The sequence below is a fragment of the Pseudochaenichthys georgianus genome, chromosome 13, assembly GCF_902827115.2.
Source record: "Pseudochaenichthys georgianus chromosome 13, fPseGeo1.2, whole genome shotgun sequence".
In the NCBI taxonomy this organism is placed as follows: domain Eukaryota; kingdom Metazoa; phylum Chordata; class Actinopteri; order Perciformes; family Channichthyidae; genus Pseudochaenichthys; species Pseudochaenichthys georgianus.
Genome location: NC_047515.1, coordinates 22,157,582 through 22,175,022, shown reverse-complemented (window position 1 = coordinate 22,175,022; position 17,441 = coordinate 22,157,582). Strand labels below are relative to the sequence as shown.

The window sequence follows — 17,441 nt, the reverse complement described above, 5'->3', positions numbered from 1 at the left end:
AATCCGTCCTCGCTACCGTGGTGTCGGCAGTGAGGGAAAAAACAAGCTAGCAGCAGGTGTGTTGCTAGCTTGAACAATCAAAACCTTACCTTAATTCCTGAGGAAGAATGGCGAGGTTGATTATAATACTAACTGGTGTGTTAGTACTATACTCTTCTGCGAGGCAGAATAGGGTAGCCGGCTAACGCCCGTCGACCGAAAATTAGCTTTTGGTTCAGTCTGTGGACTGTTAAGCTAGCCCGGCTACCATTAGAGATGTGCTCTGAAGCGAGAAGAGGTGTTTGAACGACGCATGCGTCGTGGCGCAGGCTACTTATACGGGGGTGATTTCCCCTGACGTTGACGTCAAGATCACCAGCCAATCAGGATTGGCGTAATGAGATTGATGCTTCTGTTTGCTCCGCGATGAGGCGCATCCCATAGTGAGACATCGAACGGAGTGTTATGAATGAGAACAGACAAACTAATTAGGCTTTATTTAAACATTAAATAATACATTAGGTTAAGGTCTTCTTTTAAATACATGAAAGCAAAAAGCTTTGGGGGTATCTGATAAATATTAAGCCTGACAAAGTACTTAGCCTTTCATATATTGCATGGTTTGTTTTGGGACTTGACAATCAACTTTCCTACAATGTTAACTATGTTGAAGCACTTATTTTAACCGATATTATACATATTTATTATACTCTTATAAGATGTATGTAGATAGAATAAGAAATGTGCAGAATATGACAGTTTAATGGTGGAAGTATACACACATATTGATGGATGTCTTGTTGAGGAACCTAGGACCCAAGTTTGTCATCATTGCATAACTACACCGTAGTTGTGTATAATGATATGTCAATACACCTTTGGAAATCTTGAAAGGGATGTGCAAACGATTAGAGAATAACGAGTAATGAATATGCTTTATAGGGATCTGCAGATACATTTTTTGTCTTCTCAAGCACCAACTATCAAATATCTCACCTGATTGTTTGCACTTGACAATCACCTTCACTGAATTGTACACAGGTGTAACTAAAGTCTGATTTAAGGGTTGTTTATATTTCACATCATTAATCCAAATCTGTAAAGTAACTAAAATAAAAGTGGAGTAATAATACCAGGTTAACCTTAAAGAAAGCCCTCAGGATTATAAAAGACCCCCATAACCCCAGCCACAAACTATTCTGTCTGCTGCCGTCTGGCAGGCGGTACCGCAGCATCAGGACTATAACCACCAGACTCAGGGACAGTTTCATCCCACAGGCCAGAAGACTATTAAACACCTGAACTTTGAAACAACATCCATAACATTCATCTGGCTGCTACTTAGAAATTATTTGTCAAATATATCATATTCCAATCACTTATATCACTTGTATATAGACTCTTATTGCACAATTTCACTTTTTACTATTTTACTATTTTTTCTGTGTATCTGTGTTTTATTGTGTTGCACTGTTGGAGGAGCCTGTGACCTAAGGGGGGGGGGGGGGGGGGGGGGGTAGGACACGACACGACACGTGTGATTCCTGTTTTGGTTAGTGTGCCGTCGATGGGATTCATTCCATTTCAAAGTGCTGTTCAACCCTCCGTGTAAACTTCGCGCAATGCCACTCCAAACATCCACAGAGCTTGAGGACTAATCACAGGGTTTGTCAAGCAAAGCACATGGTGTAGTCCCAAATGATAGCTGAGGATTATGGGTAGTGTAGTGTCTTCTGCCATCCTAAACTCCGAAAAAATATTTGTTTCTCCGAATCGAAGGGGAAAAATACAAAAGCATTGTACACAATTTAAACCAATCAATGTTGTGTAATTAACAAGGATAATCTAGTGTTTTTAAGTTGATGAGTAGTGCAGATATGACTGTAAAATCAATTGACAGTAAAGAGAATACTTACTTCCGGGTGTAAAATCCTCCGTTATGCAATGGGAATGGACGCTCACATTGCCTTTAAATGCCGCCGACATGGACCTCTGCGGTGCTTCCCTGAGCGTCAAATACCGCCGCCGATGGGAATACATTGCAATCAGTTGAAAGCTCTTTGCGTCCGTTTATGAAGCTGAAGGAGACTCGGCGCGTCACAACTGCACGCCATAGGACCCTGACCAAGCATCGCTCCTGGACGTTCAGGGAGTGAGACTGTGTTGAATTAATTATTAAATTCATTTCAAACAATAGTATTTAAAGGTTTTTAAATGTCTATTACTAAGACTGGAACAATTCCAGGTTACTTTTGAGAATATACATTAAAGGATGATAAAACATATACTTAATGAAATTTCATTTGAACAATTGCATTTTATTTTTAATTGTTGCCTTTTAAGACTCAGATGATTCAGAAACATCAGATGTGTTTTAGACCAAACAAACCCAGACCCAACACTTACTGGTAGCTACATCATATTGTAAAGGTAATGTTCATGTTATAATGGTGTGTATGCTTATGGCTGATTCACAGCTGAAGATTGTATGTGTTTCAGTTGGTGTACTGTGTCCCAAAAGATGCAATCTATGAAAATGGTTATATTTCAAATATAATAATACGAATATTAAAAAAAAAATTATGAACTTGTTGAAGGATTTGTGGACTATGGGATGTTGAATTTTCCTCTTTGGCAATAATGTTATAGCAATTCAGCCAGCTTTTCTTACGATTATGCAGTATTTAATATTTTTTTGGAAATGTTTATCAAGTAACACACACGGTCTGAATGTTGACTTTATTTATTCACTTTATTTGATATTTTCAGTAACAGATAAAAATGTATTGTAAAATAGGGTATTATTAGTAAATTCACAAAATGACGTTACAATTAGTAAAATATTGAGCATAAAAGAAACTCCAATATGAATATTTAAATCAACAAGGAAAGCATATTTGAATGTGCACAGTATAAGCTTTATAAAGCCATCTACATTTTTTACAAACCCCTGCTCATTAAATGTTTCTTGGTGTTTTTCTCTGGCTTAAACAAAATAATAAAACATTTTGGAGCGAATATACACGTAATTAGTCCAAAACTGGAGGCCAGAATGGCAAATATCTCCACAGCCACAGTATATTTCCCAGGAGAGCTGACATATGCTGGGATAAATGTGATCCAGACTGCACAGAATATCAACATGCTGAATGTGATAAGCTTGGCTTCATTCAAGTTATTAGGTAGTTTCCGAGCTAGGACAGCTAACACAAAGCAAAAGACAGCTAGTAAGCCTATATACCCAAGTACAGCCCAGAACCCCAAAGCTGATCCTAATGCACACTCAAGGATGATTCTCTCCTTGTATGTCGTGAGGTTTTTCATTGGAAAGGGGGGACTAAGAACTAACCAAATAGTACATATCAAAACTTGAATAAACGTGAAAGACACTACAGTCAATCTTTGCTGTGAAGGCCCAAACCATTTCATCAAATTACTACCTGGTAGTGTAGCTTTGAAGGCCGTCAGAACTACTATAGTTTTTCCAAGAACACAAGACATGCAGAGGACGAATGTGATCCCAAACGCTGTGTGGCGCAGCATGCAGGACCATTCCGAGGGTGCTCCAATGAACGTTATTGAACATAAGAAACATAGAGTCAGGGAGAAGAGCAGCAAGAAGCTCAGCTCAGAGTTGTTGGCCCTGACAATTGGTGAGCTCCTGTGACGATAGAACACAGCCGCTGTTATAATGGTGAGACAGGCACCACCGATTGAAAAAGCAGCCAAGACGATTCCAAGGGCCTCGTTGAAAGAAAGAAACTCTAAAGGTTTGGGAAGACATGTATCTCTCTCTGCATTAGGCCAGAATTCCTTGGGGCAAGGGAAACAATCAAAGGAATCTGAAAAAAAGGAAAAGAGCTTTAAGCAGTTGGAATTTATATGTTATGTTGTAAACATACATTAGAAAAACAGATACCTGTAGCATTGCTAATCTCTCCCTCGGGACACGGTGTACAGTCATAACAGCAGATGGGTTTTCCTTTCTGAAGCACTTTACGAGTTCCTGAAGGACAGCTGTCAGTGCACACTGACACAGGCACCTGTCACATACAAATTAACTCACATGTAGACAAGTGTGCTCTGAAGCTAAAATTATAAATGGATAAATTCATGTTTTTTTCTTCACAATGTTTTTCTTTGTGTCTTTTACATTTCTGTTTTGTAATTTATTTATTTTAAGTAAGTAAACGTGTATTTTAAACAATAAAACGTCACATTTCATGTTAAAAATACTCTCTGATTATTCGTAACGTCGGAATTGTAATGAGGTACCGAGGTATGAGACATCATACCCTTTGAGATGATATGAAAATGTAGCATGTTAAACTATTGCTTTGGGGCTCCTCACCTGTGTGCCCCCCTCCACCCAGGTGAGGTTCCTGTTGATAAGGAACTCCTGGCCCACCGGCAGTGATGAATCGTATTGCCCCACAGTCACAGTCTGTCTGTGGCTTCACCTAAAAACACAGAGACAGAGGGAGGTGTTTTTAGCCATGATGATTACATTAATTCATTCTTATGTGTGTATTGTGTTATTTAACCTGCCAAACAAGCATTGCAGGATTTACATCACATTTCAAATCACTGTTTTGCGGACATGTCTGTTTTTTACGTTATTAGTTTATTTTAGCAGCTCATATTTACACAAATCAGTCATCAGACAAATACTTATTGTATAAGGCAAAATACGTATTCCTTTTATTTAATACTGACTTGCCCTGTTATAATGATGCCTGTTATAATGATGCATGATGGACACTAGAACCAGCAGTACAAGATCATCAGAAACCCTTATCACACTAGAAATACACTGTTTGCCCTCTGCTGTCTGGTAGACTAACACACTAACAGGCCTACACAGCTTGATTCAACTCACAATAAGACTGCTGAACTCTTGAAGTCAAGACTTTGATACTGCCCCTCTATATTTAAATACTTCTACTTACTCTTTAACTCACCTACAATATGTATGTAGCCTACATATAATGTGTATATATTACTTCTCATAAAGCATATATTTACTACATTCCTTTTTAAAGTTCATCTTCTTTATTTTACAATGACTGTAACCTGTCAAAAAATATATTCCACAATTTATGTATATATATTGTTTACATATATTTTAACTCTGCACTATATGTTTTGGATAAACATATTCTAGAGCGTGATTTTTTTTCAGCATTTATTTTATGACTATTTTTGAAGGGAGACTATCCCTAAATTGTTGTGCATTGAGGAATAAATAGCTTTCATCTAAACAAATAAACAGTCTAGAATCACTGCATAATAGCCTAAGTAGAATAATGTACATGCATGTTATTTACAATATATTAGACAGCATTGTTAATAAACATGACCTGAACATCACATTGTAAGATCATTCACCGAGATGCACCTTATGTCCGCCTCATGTATTTCATTACAAATATTAGATTTCCTTTTCAGTCAAAATCCGGGGTTTGGTCTTTAACAGGCTGATCAATTCAGGGAGATACACTTAGACAGAAAATAAAAAAACGAACACAATCAAGACACTACCGTGAGTATCATATATGTTTAAAATTGGCACAACTTTCTCACTTTTTACCAGCCTGCAGTTGAATGCTTCCTCCCAGAACATGGTGAGCAATGGGGAGTCAGCCACTTTAGAGGGGGAGAGATCCAGCAAGAAGTCCATCAGACCTGGGATGACAGATTTTTCAATGCCAAATCCGATGGCTCCAGCACAGAAGCTGAACCTCAGCATGTCTGGGTCGGTTACCCAGGCCTCACTACCTATCCACTGGCGAGGTGGAGAAGGCTTGCGTGACAGCTCCTCCAGCAGAATTCTCATATCAGCAGTGGAAATAAATGCCACAACAACCTTAGCCGTTGACCTGGGGGGATATTCAATGACATATACAAATAATAGTTATAATATAAGACTAATATTGTCTTTTATAACAATATTGTCATAAGCATGAAGAAAAACAAAACATGAGAGATGAGCAACAGATATATTGGCACATTTCCTGTTGTAATAAAAACATGTTCCATCACTTAAATAACTTGTTTTGATTTTTCTGTGCAGAAGGTCAGTGTCAGCACAGGGAACTAAACGAGAATCAGTGATATAGAAACCTGCGGATAACGTCAGCTACTCTCTCGATCCGGCTACGTGGGTGGGTCCGATAGAAAGACTCGGAGTATTCCACACAGATCCCCTCCTTACGTGCTGCATGCAGGAAAGATGCCATGCCATTGTTGCCATAGTCCGAATCCGCCCGGACAGCACCTATCCAAGTCCAGCCAAAGTGCTTTACCAGTTTGGCCAGCGCGTCAGCCTGGAATTGATCACTCGGGATTGTTCTGAAGAAACTTGGGTACTGCTGCTTATCAGACAGGCATGCACACGTGGCAAAGTAGCTCACCTAAAGGAAACAACAGTTATTTAACGGGACAGAGGCAAAAGAAGTAATGGACTCAAACACAGTTTGCAATAAATTCTTAATATTTACTTGAGGTATGTTGAAGGGCCCGATGATGTGCGACATACTGATGGAACGCGTGGACCCAGACGCACCAACGACGCCCATCACCATACCAGACTGCGAGCATTTGTCGCCGGTGTTAAACACCGGGTCCAGTCCCCCTGAAAGCTGAAATGCAACATTCACCGCCACAGACACCGAGGAACATGAGTCATAGATCTCATAACCAAGCTTGATCCCCGGAAGCAGCTCTGTGCTGTTGTTAATCTGCTCGATGGCGAAGACCATTGCACGTGAGAAGCGCAGTCCACGGGAGTTGATGCTGCACAAAGACATCGTTGTTAATGTTAAAACTTTAAGATTTAAAAATAATACGTGATATACTAAAAGATGACTGAAATTCAAATATATGGTCTGGATAATAACGAATAGCATCTCTGTAGGCTTTATGGGAATTTTATCTGTCAAAAACCCAAACATTTGATTATATATCCAATATTCACAATCACTTTGATGAATTGATGCAATGGTCCAATACATCGTACGTTTCACATTTCTCCATTCAACAAATGGTTAAGTATGTATACATCAGTTAAACTATTGCCTTTTATGAAATGGAAAAAATAAATCCACATTATGTAAGAAACTAAAAGATTTATAAATGATTATTATTTTTAGAGTTTGTACATACAACACAGTACATTACAACACAAATTCACGATATAAACATCAATATACTGTACTAACCTCCCTGCGCAGCTTAGTGGCTCGGGCATGGTGGTGTAGTTATGCTTCACAGTGTGCATGTAATAGTGAAAGGAGAAAACACCCCCAATGACATAGGCACCATCCAGAGAGAATGCAGGTTGACGAGTGGTACCTTGTAGCTTACATGTCACAGATGAAGCATTAGTGCTAAGCACAGCAGCAGTCCTATCCCCTGTAAGCCCAGCCGCTTGTTTCACACCATCCCCAAAACTATTCAGAACAAGAACTGACTTCAGCTCACACAAAGCTATAGACAGTATCAGACCAATAAGAGACATCTCCATCATCAACTGTCACCAAGTGGGCAAACTGTACTGTGTGTTCTCACTGGTTTATAACGTTTTTCAGACGCTTCCCTCCTTCTACCATACGTCACTTTGCTATTAGAGAGAGAGCATGACCATGCCCAGCGCTGACAAGATGTATTTATTTTATTCTATATTTTATATGTAACTTTTCTTCAAATAATCATCATAAACAAAGTCATGCTGTTTGGATGGATGCCCAAATACCCTAATCTAAAGCCATCACAGCAGAACTTCCCCTGACAAGCCAGACATGTCCTTAAATGGCCAATATACTGTACATGTTTTATGTTTTTCTAGGATCAGTATATGATTTTCAGAAAAGGAGGTGGATAGATGATTAGAAATAATCTTGTTTTGGGGGTTATTTGCTCATACCCCAGTGAGATGATATTGAACTGTTCATGAACTTGTCATGAAAAGTTCATGAAATATTAGTGAACCATATTCATGAACAGCTCATAAACAGCTCATAACAAAGTTGATGAACTGTTCATGAAAGTGACATGAACATTAAATGGCACTAGGGCAGTTCATGAACTACTCATGAAACTCCTGTGCTGGAATGGTTCATGAACAATTCATGGAATATGGTTTTAGGCAGGTTCATGAACAATTCATGAAATGGAGTTTTCAGTGAGTGTGTAGGGATATTCAACCAATAACATTTCAAGAATTGTTCATGACAACTTCATGAACCGTTCATAAACAGTTCATACCCAGTCACTGAATATAATTCAATGGCTGGCTATGAACTGTTCATGAACCATTGACTGTGGGTCAATTGGCAACCATAGAAAACAACAATTATGTCAATCACAATGGAACTTTACTCAAATTAACAAACAAACAAACATACATGTATACAGGTGGAGCACTACAATTAATCCTATCACTATTTGAAGCAGTTCTTGACACTCAGCTGCACAACATTTTTTGTTACGGGTCCCAAAAGCTTGGGTACCACAGCAACAATAAATGATTTCTCTAGAAAACAGAAAAGTGCAGCAGCAATAATTATACACAGGATCCGGTTGATCGTCTGGAATGCTTGTTATTCAAAATTCAAAGTACACAGTTACATTCAAATAGCTGCACTTTACAAACATCACATTTCTCCATTTAAGTTATCTGTCTGTCACAGTCAATTACGGTATCTCAAGGAGAAATTCAACATAGTCAATATAAATTATTACATTACATTGCATTTAGCTGACGCTTTTATCCAAAGCGACTTACAATAAGTGCGTTCGACTAACAAAATACAAAGTTGAAGAAAACAGAATCATATAAGTACATCAGGTTTCATAGAGCAAAAACATTTCAAGTGCTACTCAACTGGCTTTAGGTAAACCAGTCCATAAGTGCTTTGTTAATAGTTCTATTGCTCGAAGTGGAGTCGAAAGAGATGAGTTTTCAGTCTGCGCCGGAAATTGTGTAAGCTATCTGCTGTCCTGATGTTAATGGGGAGCTCATTCCACCATTTTGGAGTCAGGATAGCAAACCCACGTGTTTTTGCTGATGGGAACTTGGGTCCCCTTCGCAGCGAGGGTGCAGCGAGCCGTTTGGTTGATGCAGAGCGGAGTGCACGTGCTGGGGTGTACGGTTTAACCATGTCCTGGATGTAGGAAGGGCCAGATCCATTCGCAGCATGGTACGCAAGTACCATTGTCTTGAAGTGGATTCTAGCAGTTACCGGAAGCCAGTGGAGGGAGCGGAGGAGTGGCGTGGTGTGGGAGAATTTAGGAAGGTTGAAGACCAGACGAGCCGCTGCATTCTGGATGAGCTGCAGGTCGGATGGCACATGCAGGTAGACCAGCCAGGAGGGACTTGCAGTAGTTTAGGCGTGAGATGATGAGAGCCTGGACCAGAACCTGCGTCGCTTTCTGGGTCAGCTGGGGACGCATCCTCCTGATGTTGTAAAGCGTGTATCTGGAGCAGCGGGTTGTAGCAGCTATGTTTGCAGTGAAGGACAGGTTGTTATCTATAAACACATAACGCTATCAAATAATACTTTCTATCAATATATCTATCTTTACCAAATATAACATATTATGGAGATCACAAAAATACACTGTCAATGTTAATAAACAAAAAACAAGGCAATGTGCCTGCAAGACTTCACTCAGGTAAACAAAACATATTACCCGTGCGCAGCAGATAACCTGCCTGCGAGCCTTCGCTCAGGTCACATTTACCCAGGTGCGGCTGAAGCCCGCGAAAATGGCATCTATTGTTGCCGACAGTTTAGTATTTTTAAAATACCGTTACTATGTCAAACATGCTCAAAACCTTCTGACACACTCTCCTAAACATCTCCAACATCATATCTAATTCACAAAAGTTAACATCGATCATTTTCATTATGTACTGACCTGTAGAAAACAGAAAAGTGGAGCAGCAATAATTATACACAGGATCCGATTGATCGTCTGGATTGCTTCTGAGGAGGGGGCGGAAGTGTCCCCCCTAAGGTAACCCAGATGTCACCGCTCACCTGCCAAAGGTTCCACCTTGGCGCTACTTACTCGTACTGCTTCTCAAACAGTACAGATAAACCATAAAATGATATGAATGTCACCAAAATAAATACAGATAATGTTCAGTTTCAAATTCACTATTGTTTTGTTTTAAGATTAAAAGTTTTAAAAAAGAAAGAAATGTTCAAATAGTAGATGAATATTCAAGAGGTCTTTAAAAACATCACACTGATCATCAAAAGTTCATAAAATGCTCATGAATATTCCAAAATATTCTGAACTTGCCACAATCATCCACAATTCATGAAATGCTCATAGTCATGAAAAGTTCATGAAATACTCATGCACACTTTTTGGGGTTTTAATTATAATGTTGTGATTGGCTGGATCATGAAAAGTTCATAAATTGCTCATAAAAGTCTGTCATGAGCAAAACAGGAACTTTATATGAATGAACAATGTTCATAAACATTTCATGAACTGCTCTTTAAAATGGTTCATGAGCATTTTAAGAATTTTGGTTCATGAACATGACAAGTGAACATATAATGAGTTGTTCATGCATGTTTCATGAGTGCTCATGAACAGCTCATAAAGTCATGAACTCCATCTCGCAGGGGTTGTTCCCCATCTTTTTAGCTTTATGGTTTTGTTTTTTTTAAAGCAAAGATCTTGGCTGAGATTCTTGTGACTGTTGCTTAGTGATTTCTGAACAACGCTGTTTGTTGTGCTGTGCAGATCCTCTGAACCAGTGAAGGCTTTTCAGCAGCACCTTTATAGTTTTCATAAGTTGCCCCTTTAACAGAGGTTGTTTTACCTAAAACAGGCCTGAACAAGGACAAATTATAGTTTTTAGAGTCTGATTTGTAACCAAAAGCATCAACAGGGGCCTGTATAAGATATCATCAGTATCCTCAAACTTACCCACTAGGTTTGAGCTGGGGTTTCAACCCAGTCTCATAGCATTTCGTGTTCACCAACACGATTTTTAATCTATTGATTCGTGTTCACCAACACGATTTGCCCCTTTTTTTCGTGTTGCACAGCACGATTTTAAAAGCAATGTATTTCTACTGGTAATGTGTTTCGTGCCTGCAGGCTGCAGCATGTCTTTTTCTCCGGTCGGGTCGTGGAAGACCGGAAGCTGTGTGGTTCATAAAAACATGTTTTTGTGAACCACACAGAACTATAAATAAAGAACTACGGCAGATCTGTAATGTAATGCAGCCGAACCGTGTATTACAATGCCGTTATGTGATGACTTTCAAAGAGAAAAGCAAGAGCACTCGGAATTAAGTATTATTTTATTCTTTTAAAATGTTTTCCGGATTTCATATAATATAAACACCAAATCCCAGCATGCATTGCGGCTAACACATCCAATCAGCGAGCTTAAAACCATAGCTGAGGATCTTGGGTAATCGCTCGAAATGCCTACGTCGGTTTCCGGTTATTTTTATTTTGAAATTCAGTTCCTGACGGACACCAAAAAAGCCCGAGATTATGGAATTAAACCAATACATAAAAGCAAGGATAATTGTGTGTTATTGGTGAGTAAATAACAGTGTGTTATTTTGAAAAGAATAACAAATTAGAAGGAAAAAAATATTTAAAAATACAGATTTCAGTATCCTGAGGCTCTGAGCCCCATTTATTTTCCTCACAGACGGCAACAAAAGTCCGAAATTATACGATTTAAAATAAAAGCAATAATTGTGGCTTGATATTGAGTAAGGACATGTTTTTATGAACCACACAGCTTCCGGTCTTCCATGACCAGACCGGAGAAAAAGACGTGCTGCAGGCACGAAACACATTACCAGTAGAAATACATTGCTTTTAAAATCGTGCTGTGCAACACAAAAAAAAAGGGGAAAATCGTGTTGGTGAACACGAATCAATAGATTAAAAATTGTGTTGGTGAACACGAAATGCCGTGAGACTGGGTTGGGGGTTTGCTGTGGTAGCTGTTCTGCAGCTTAGAAGCCACTCCCCCTGTCTCTTGTTTCTTTGATTAGTCCTGTGTGCATTTAGGTTAGTCTTTTCCTGTTATTCTTTGTGAGATCCTTGTTTGTCTTTGACTGTGTTCACGGGGATGAGTTCTGTTTGTTACTATTTAACCTTGAAATAAAGGTATTTTCTGTGAAATCTGCATTTGGGTCCTGCCTGCTTCGCTCTACCCTGACAGTTAATCAAGTACCGTACACGGTCTGAATGTTGACTTTATTTATTCACTTTATTTGATATTTTCAGTAACTGATAAAAATGTGTTATAAAATAGGGTATTATTATTAAATTCACAAAATTATATTACAATTAGTAAAATAGTGAGCATAAAAGAAACTCCAATATGAATATTTAAATCAATAATGAAAGCATATTTCAATGTGCACAGTATAAGCTTTATAAAGCCATCTACATTTTTTACAAACCCCTGCTCATTAAATGTTTCTTGGTGTTTTTCTCTGGCTTAAATAAAATAATAAAACATTTTGGAGCGAATATACACGTAATTAGTCCAAAACTCGAGGCCAGAATGGCAAATATCTCCACAGCCACAGTAAATTTCCCAGGAGAGCTGACATATGCTGGGATAAATGTGATCCAGACTGCACAGAATATCAACATGCTGAATGTGATAAGCTTGGCTTCATTAAAGTTATTAGGTAGTTTCCGAGCTAGGACAGCTAACACAAAGCAAAAGACAGCCAGTAAGCCTATATACCCAAGTACAGCCCAGAACCCCAACGCTGATCCTAATGCACACTCAAGGATGATTCTCTCCTTGTATGTCGTGAGGTTTTTCATTGGAAAGGGGGGACTAAGAACTAACCAAATAGTACATATCAAAACTTGAATAAACGTGAAAGACACTACAGTCAATCTTTGCTGTGAAGGCCCAAACCATTTCATCAAATTACTACCTGGTAGTGTAGCTTTGAAGGCCGTCAGAACTACAATAGTTTTTCCAAGAACACAAGACATGCAGAGGACGAATGTGATCCCAAACGCTGTGTGGCGCAGCATGCAGGACCACTCCGAGGGAGCTCCAATGAACGTTAATGAACATAAGAAACATAGAGTCAGGGAGAAGAGCAGCAAGAAGCTCAGCTCAGAGTTGTTGGCCCTGACAATTGGTGAGCTCCTGTGACGATAGAACACAGCCGCTGTTATAATGGTGAGACAGGCACCACCGATTGAAAAAGCAGCCAAGACGATTCCAAGGGGCTCGTTGAAGGAAAGAAACTCTACAGGTTTGGGAAGACATGTATCTCTCTCTGCATTAGGCCAGAATTCCTTGGGGCAAGGGAAACAATCAAAGGAATCTGAAAAAAAGGAAAAGAGCTTTAAGCAGTTAGAATTTACATTTTATGTTTTAGACATACATTAGAAAAACAACTACCTGTCGCATTGCTAATCTCTCCCTCGGGACACGGTGTACAGTCATAACAGCAGATGGGTTTTCCTTTCTGAAGCACTTTACGAGTTCCTGAAGGACAGCTGTCAGTGCACACTGACACAGGCACCTGTCACATATATACAAATTAACTCACATGTAGACAAGTGTGCTCTGAAGCTAAAATTATAAATGGATACATTCATGTTTTTTTCTTCACAATGTTTTTCTTTGTGTCTTTTGCATTTCTGTTTTGTAATTTTTAAAGTAAAGTAAACATGTATTTTAAACAATAAAACATAACATTTCATGTTAAAAATATTCTCATTATTCGTAACATCGGAATTTTAATGAGGTACCGAGGTATGAGACATCATACCCTTTGAGATGATATGAAAATGTAGCATGTTAAACTATTGCTTTAGGGCTCCTCACCTGTGTGCCACCCTCCACCCAGGTGAGGTTCCTGTTGATAAGGAACTCCTGGCCCACCAGCAGTGATGAATCGTATTGCCCCACAGTCACCAACTCAATGCTGCCACTCTCATTTCTTTGCCAGTTTACCAGCTCATATGTGGCCACAGGATCCCCGTTGGCATCAAATGACACATCATAACCATTTTGGGAAAAATGTACTTTTTTCAGCTGATTAAGAACCTAGGGATGAAGTAAAGGAAGGCAGTGAAGGGAAAAAAGAGATCATTTAAAAATAAAATGAGCATTCATTTGATAACATAGATGTGGAGCTTAAAATAACATCATTATTTTTACTGACCTCTTTGGCCTCTAGCTTAGTGAACTTATCACACTGTGTAGTATAATCAGTTTTCTGACACACTGCGTTATGAATGGCATGCGCTATTGCATAGACAGCCTTGTACGCCATGTTAGTGATTCTAAGTTGAGATGTGTCAGTGTATGAGCTCTGGAGCGTCTTTATATCTTCAGTTCCATCACACACACTCCTGTCTGTGGCTTCACCTAAAAACACAGAGACAGAGGGAGGTGTTTTTAGCCATGACGATTACATTCATTCTTTGTGTGTATTGTGTTATTTAACCTGCCAAACATGCATTGCAGGATCACATTTCAAATCACTGTTTTGCGGACATGTCCATCTGTTTTTTTACGTTATTAGTTTATTTTAGCAGCTCATATTTACACAAATCAGTCATCAGACAAATACTTACAATTATATAAGGCAAAATATTTCCATTTTTGAAGGGAGACTTTCCCTAAATTGTTGTGCATTGAGGAATAAATAGCTTTCATCTAAATAAATAAACAGTCTGTAATCAATGCATAATATCCTAAGTAGAATAATGTACATGTATGTTATTTACAATATATTAGACAGCATTGTTAATAAACATGACCTGAACATCACATTGTAAGATGATGCACCTTATGTCCGCCTCATGTATTTCATTAAAAATGTTAGATTTCCCTTTCAGTCAAAATCTGGGGTTTGGTCTTTAACAGGCTGATAAATTCAGGGAGCTTCACTTTGACAGAAAATAAAAAAACGAACACAATTAAGACACTACTGTGAGTGTCATGTTTGTTTAAAATTGGCACAACTTTCTCACTTTTTACCAGCCTGCAGTTGAATGCTTCCTCCCAGAACATGGTAAGCAATGTGGAGTCAGCCACTTTAGACGGAGAGAGATCCAGCAGGAAGTCCCTCAGACCTGGGATGACAGATTTCTCAATGCCAAATCCGATGGCTCCAGCAAGGAAGCTGAACCTCAGCATGTCTCGGTCGGTTACCCAGGCCTCACTACCTATCCACTGGCGAGGTGGAGAAGGCTTGCGTGACAGCTCCTCCAGCAAAATCTTCATATCTCCAGGGGAAATAAATGCCACAACAACCTTAGCCGTTGACCTGGAGGGACGTTCAATGATATATAACAATAGTTATAATATAAGACTAATATTGTCTTTTATAACAATGTAAGTCATAAGTATAAAGAAAAACAAAACATAAGAGATGAGCAACAGATATATTGGCATATTTCCTGTTGTAATAAAAACATGTTCCATCACTCATAAAACTTGTTTTGGTTTTTCTGTGCAGAAGGTCAGTTTCAGCACAGTGAACTAAAGGAGAATCAGTGATATTGAAACCTGCGGATAACGTCAGCTACTCTCTGGATCCGGCTACGTGGGTGGGTCCGATAGAAAGACTCGGAGTATTCCACACAGATCCCCTCTTTACGTGCTGCATGCAGGAAAGACGCCATGCCATTGTTGCCATAGTCCGAATCCGCCCGGACAGCACCTATCCAAGTCCAGCCAAAGTGTTTTACCAGCTTGGCCAGCGCGTCAGCCTGGAATTGATCACTTGGGATTGTTCTGAAGAAACTCGGGTACTGCTGCTTATTAGACAGGCATGCACACGTGGCAAAGTGGCTCACCTAAAGAAAACAACAGTTATTTAACGGGACAGAGGCAAAACAAGTAATGGACTCAATCACAGTTTGCAATAAATTCTTAATATTTACTTGAGGTATGTTGAAGGGCCCGAAGATGCGCGACATACTGATGGAAGGCGTGGACCCAGACTCACCAACGACGGCCATCACCATACCAGACTGTGAGCATTTGTCGCCGGTGTTAAACACCGGATCCAGTCCCCCTGAAAGCTGAAATGCAACATGCACCGCCACAGACACCGAAGAACATGAGTCGTAGATCTCATAACCAAGCTTGATCCCCGGAAGCAGCTCTGTGCTGTTGTTAATCTGCTCAATGGCGAAGACCATTGCACGTGATAAGCGCAGTTCACGGGAGTCAATGCTGCACACAGACATCGGTGTTAATGTTAAAACTTTAAGATTTAAAAATAATACGTGATAGACTACAAGATGACTGCAATTCAAATATATGGTCTGGATAATAAGGAACAGCTTCTCTTTAGGCTTTATGTGAACCAATTAAATAAAAAAAAATAAACATGGTTCAAAATCCCAAACACTTGATATCCAAAATTCACAATAACTTTGCTAAATTGTTTCAATGGTCAATGTAATCCTAAATTACACATATCTCTCTTTAAAAATTGTGAAATGGATCAGTTAAACTATACATTTTGATGAAAGAGAAAACAAATCCACATTTTGTTACATACAACTACATAGCAACACAAATTCACAATATACACATCAATCTACTGTATATGCCCACAGTCTAGCCAAAATCTCCCTGTACTAACCTCCCTGCGCAGCTTAGTGGCTCGGGCATGGTGGTGTAGTTATGCTTCACTGTGTGCATGTAATTGTGAATGGCGAAAACACCCCCAATGACATAGTCACCGTCCATAGAGAATGCAGGTTGACGAGTGGTACCTTGTAGCTTACATGTAACAGATGAAGCATTAGTGCTAAGCACAGCAGCAGTCCTATCCCCTGTAAGCCCAGCCGCTTGTTTCACACCATCCCCAAAACTATTCAGAACAAGGACTGAGTTCAGCTCACATAAACCTATAGACAGTATTAGACCAATAAGAGACATCTCCATCATCAACTGTCGCCAAGTGGGCAAACTGTACTGTGTGTTCTCACTGGTTTATAACATTTTTCAGATGCTTCCCTCCTTCTACCATACGTCACTTTGCTATTAGAGAGAGAGCATGCCCATGCCCAGCGCTGACAAGATGTATTTATTTTATTCTATATTTTATTTGTAACTTTTCTTCAAATAATCATCATTGACAAAGTCATGCTGTTTGGATGGATGCCAAAATATCCTAATCTAAAGCCATCACAGCAGAACTTCCCCTGACAAGCCAGACATGTCCTTAAATGGCCAATATACTGTACATGTTTTATGTTTTTCTAGGATCAGTATATGATTTTCAGAAAAGGAGGTGGATGGATGATTAGAAATAATCTTGTTTTGGGGGTTATTTGCTCATTGTTCCCCAACTTTATGGTTTTGTTTTTTTTAAACCAAAAATGTTGGCTGAGATTCTTGTGACTATTGCTTAGTGGTTTCAGAACAGCGCTGTTTGTAGTGCTGTGCAGATCCTCTGAACCAG

At 39.2% G+C, this 17,441-nt stretch overlaps 3 protein-coding genes across 3 annotated transcripts; all 3 read right to left on the bottom strand.

The window, feature by feature from the left end:
* Positions 1-2,919: 2,919 nt before the first annotated feature.
* LOC139434938 (extracellular calcium-sensing receptor-like) lies at positions 2,920-5,267 on the bottom strand. The gene is made up of 4 exons (XM_071205164.1): positions 5,263-5,267; positions 4,331-4,433; positions 3,899-4,022; positions 2,920-3,821 (listed from the first exon to the last, which is right to left on the bottom strand). The coding sequence occupies exons 1-4, from the start codon at positions 5,265-5,267 to the stop codon at positions 2,920-2,922; spliced, it is 1,134 nt and encodes a 377-aa protein (XP_071061265.1).
* A 181-nt stretch (positions 5,268-5,448) lies between these two features.
* LOC117457011 (vomeronasal type-2 receptor 1-like) lies at positions 5,449-7,378 on the bottom strand. Its single transcript, XM_071205163.1, has 5 exons — positions 7,200-7,378; positions 6,480-6,774; positions 6,103-6,392; positions 5,563-5,858; positions 5,449-5,456 (listed from the first exon to the last, which is right to left on the bottom strand). The coding sequence occupies exons 1-5, from the start codon at positions 7,256-7,258 to the stop codon at positions 5,449-5,451; spliced, it is 948 nt and encodes a 315-aa protein (XP_071061264.1). The 5' UTR covers positions 7,259-7,378.
* Positions 7,379-12,429: 5,051 nt separating this feature from the next.
* On the bottom strand, positions 12,430-16,795 carry LOC117457010 (extracellular calcium-sensing receptor-like). The gene is made up of 8 exons (XM_034096881.2): positions 16,617-16,795; positions 15,907-16,201; positions 15,530-15,819; positions 14,992-15,287; positions 14,178-14,383; positions 13,838-14,059; positions 13,409-13,532; positions 12,430-13,331 (listed from the first exon to the last, which is right to left on the bottom strand). Exons 1-8 carry the CDS (start codon positions 16,721-16,723, stop codon positions 12,430-12,432), a joined length of 2,442 nt encoding a protein of 813 aa, XP_033952772.1. The 5' UTR covers positions 16,724-16,795.
* Positions 16,796-17,441: the final 646 nt, after the last annotated feature.

Excerpts from the sequence above, each read along its gene's own strand:
- LOC139434938 (XM_071205164.1), bottom strand. Across the intron at positions 4,023-4,330 it reads GGGTGGAGGGGGGCACACAG|GTGCCTGTGTCAGTGTGCAC; the intron begins GTGAGGAGCCCC and ends TGTATGTGACAG. Across the intron at positions 3,822-3,898 it reads AGAGATTAGCAATGCTACAG|ATTCCTTTGATTGTTTCCCT; the intron begins GTATCTGTTTTT and ends CCTTTTTTTCAG.
- LOC117457010 (XM_034096881.2), bottom strand. The coding sequence starts at position 16,723 with ATGGACGGTGACTATGTCATTGGGGGTGTTTTCGCCATTCACAATTAC. Across the intron at positions 14,384-14,991 it reads CAACTGCAGGCTGGTAAAAA|GTGAAGCCACAGACAGGAGT; the intron begins GTGAGAAAGTTG and ends CTGTGTTTTTAG. Across the intron at positions 13,533-13,837 it reads GGGTGGAGGGTGGCACACAG|GTGCCTGTGTCAGTGTGCAC; the intron begins GTGAGGAGCCCT and ends TATATGTGACAG.
- LOC117457011 (XM_071205163.1), bottom strand. The coding sequence starts at position 7,258 with ATGCACACTGTGAAGCATAACTACACCACCATGCCCGAGCCACTAAGC. Across the intron at positions 6,393-6,479 it reads GGCCCTTCAACATACCTCAA|GTGAGCTACTTTGCCACGTG; the intron begins GTAAATATTAAG and ends TGTTTCCTTTAG. Across the intron at positions 5,859-6,102 it reads GTAGCTGACGTTATCCGCAG|GTCAACGGCTAAGGTTGTTG; the intron begins GTTTCTATATCA and ends ATATCCCCCCAG.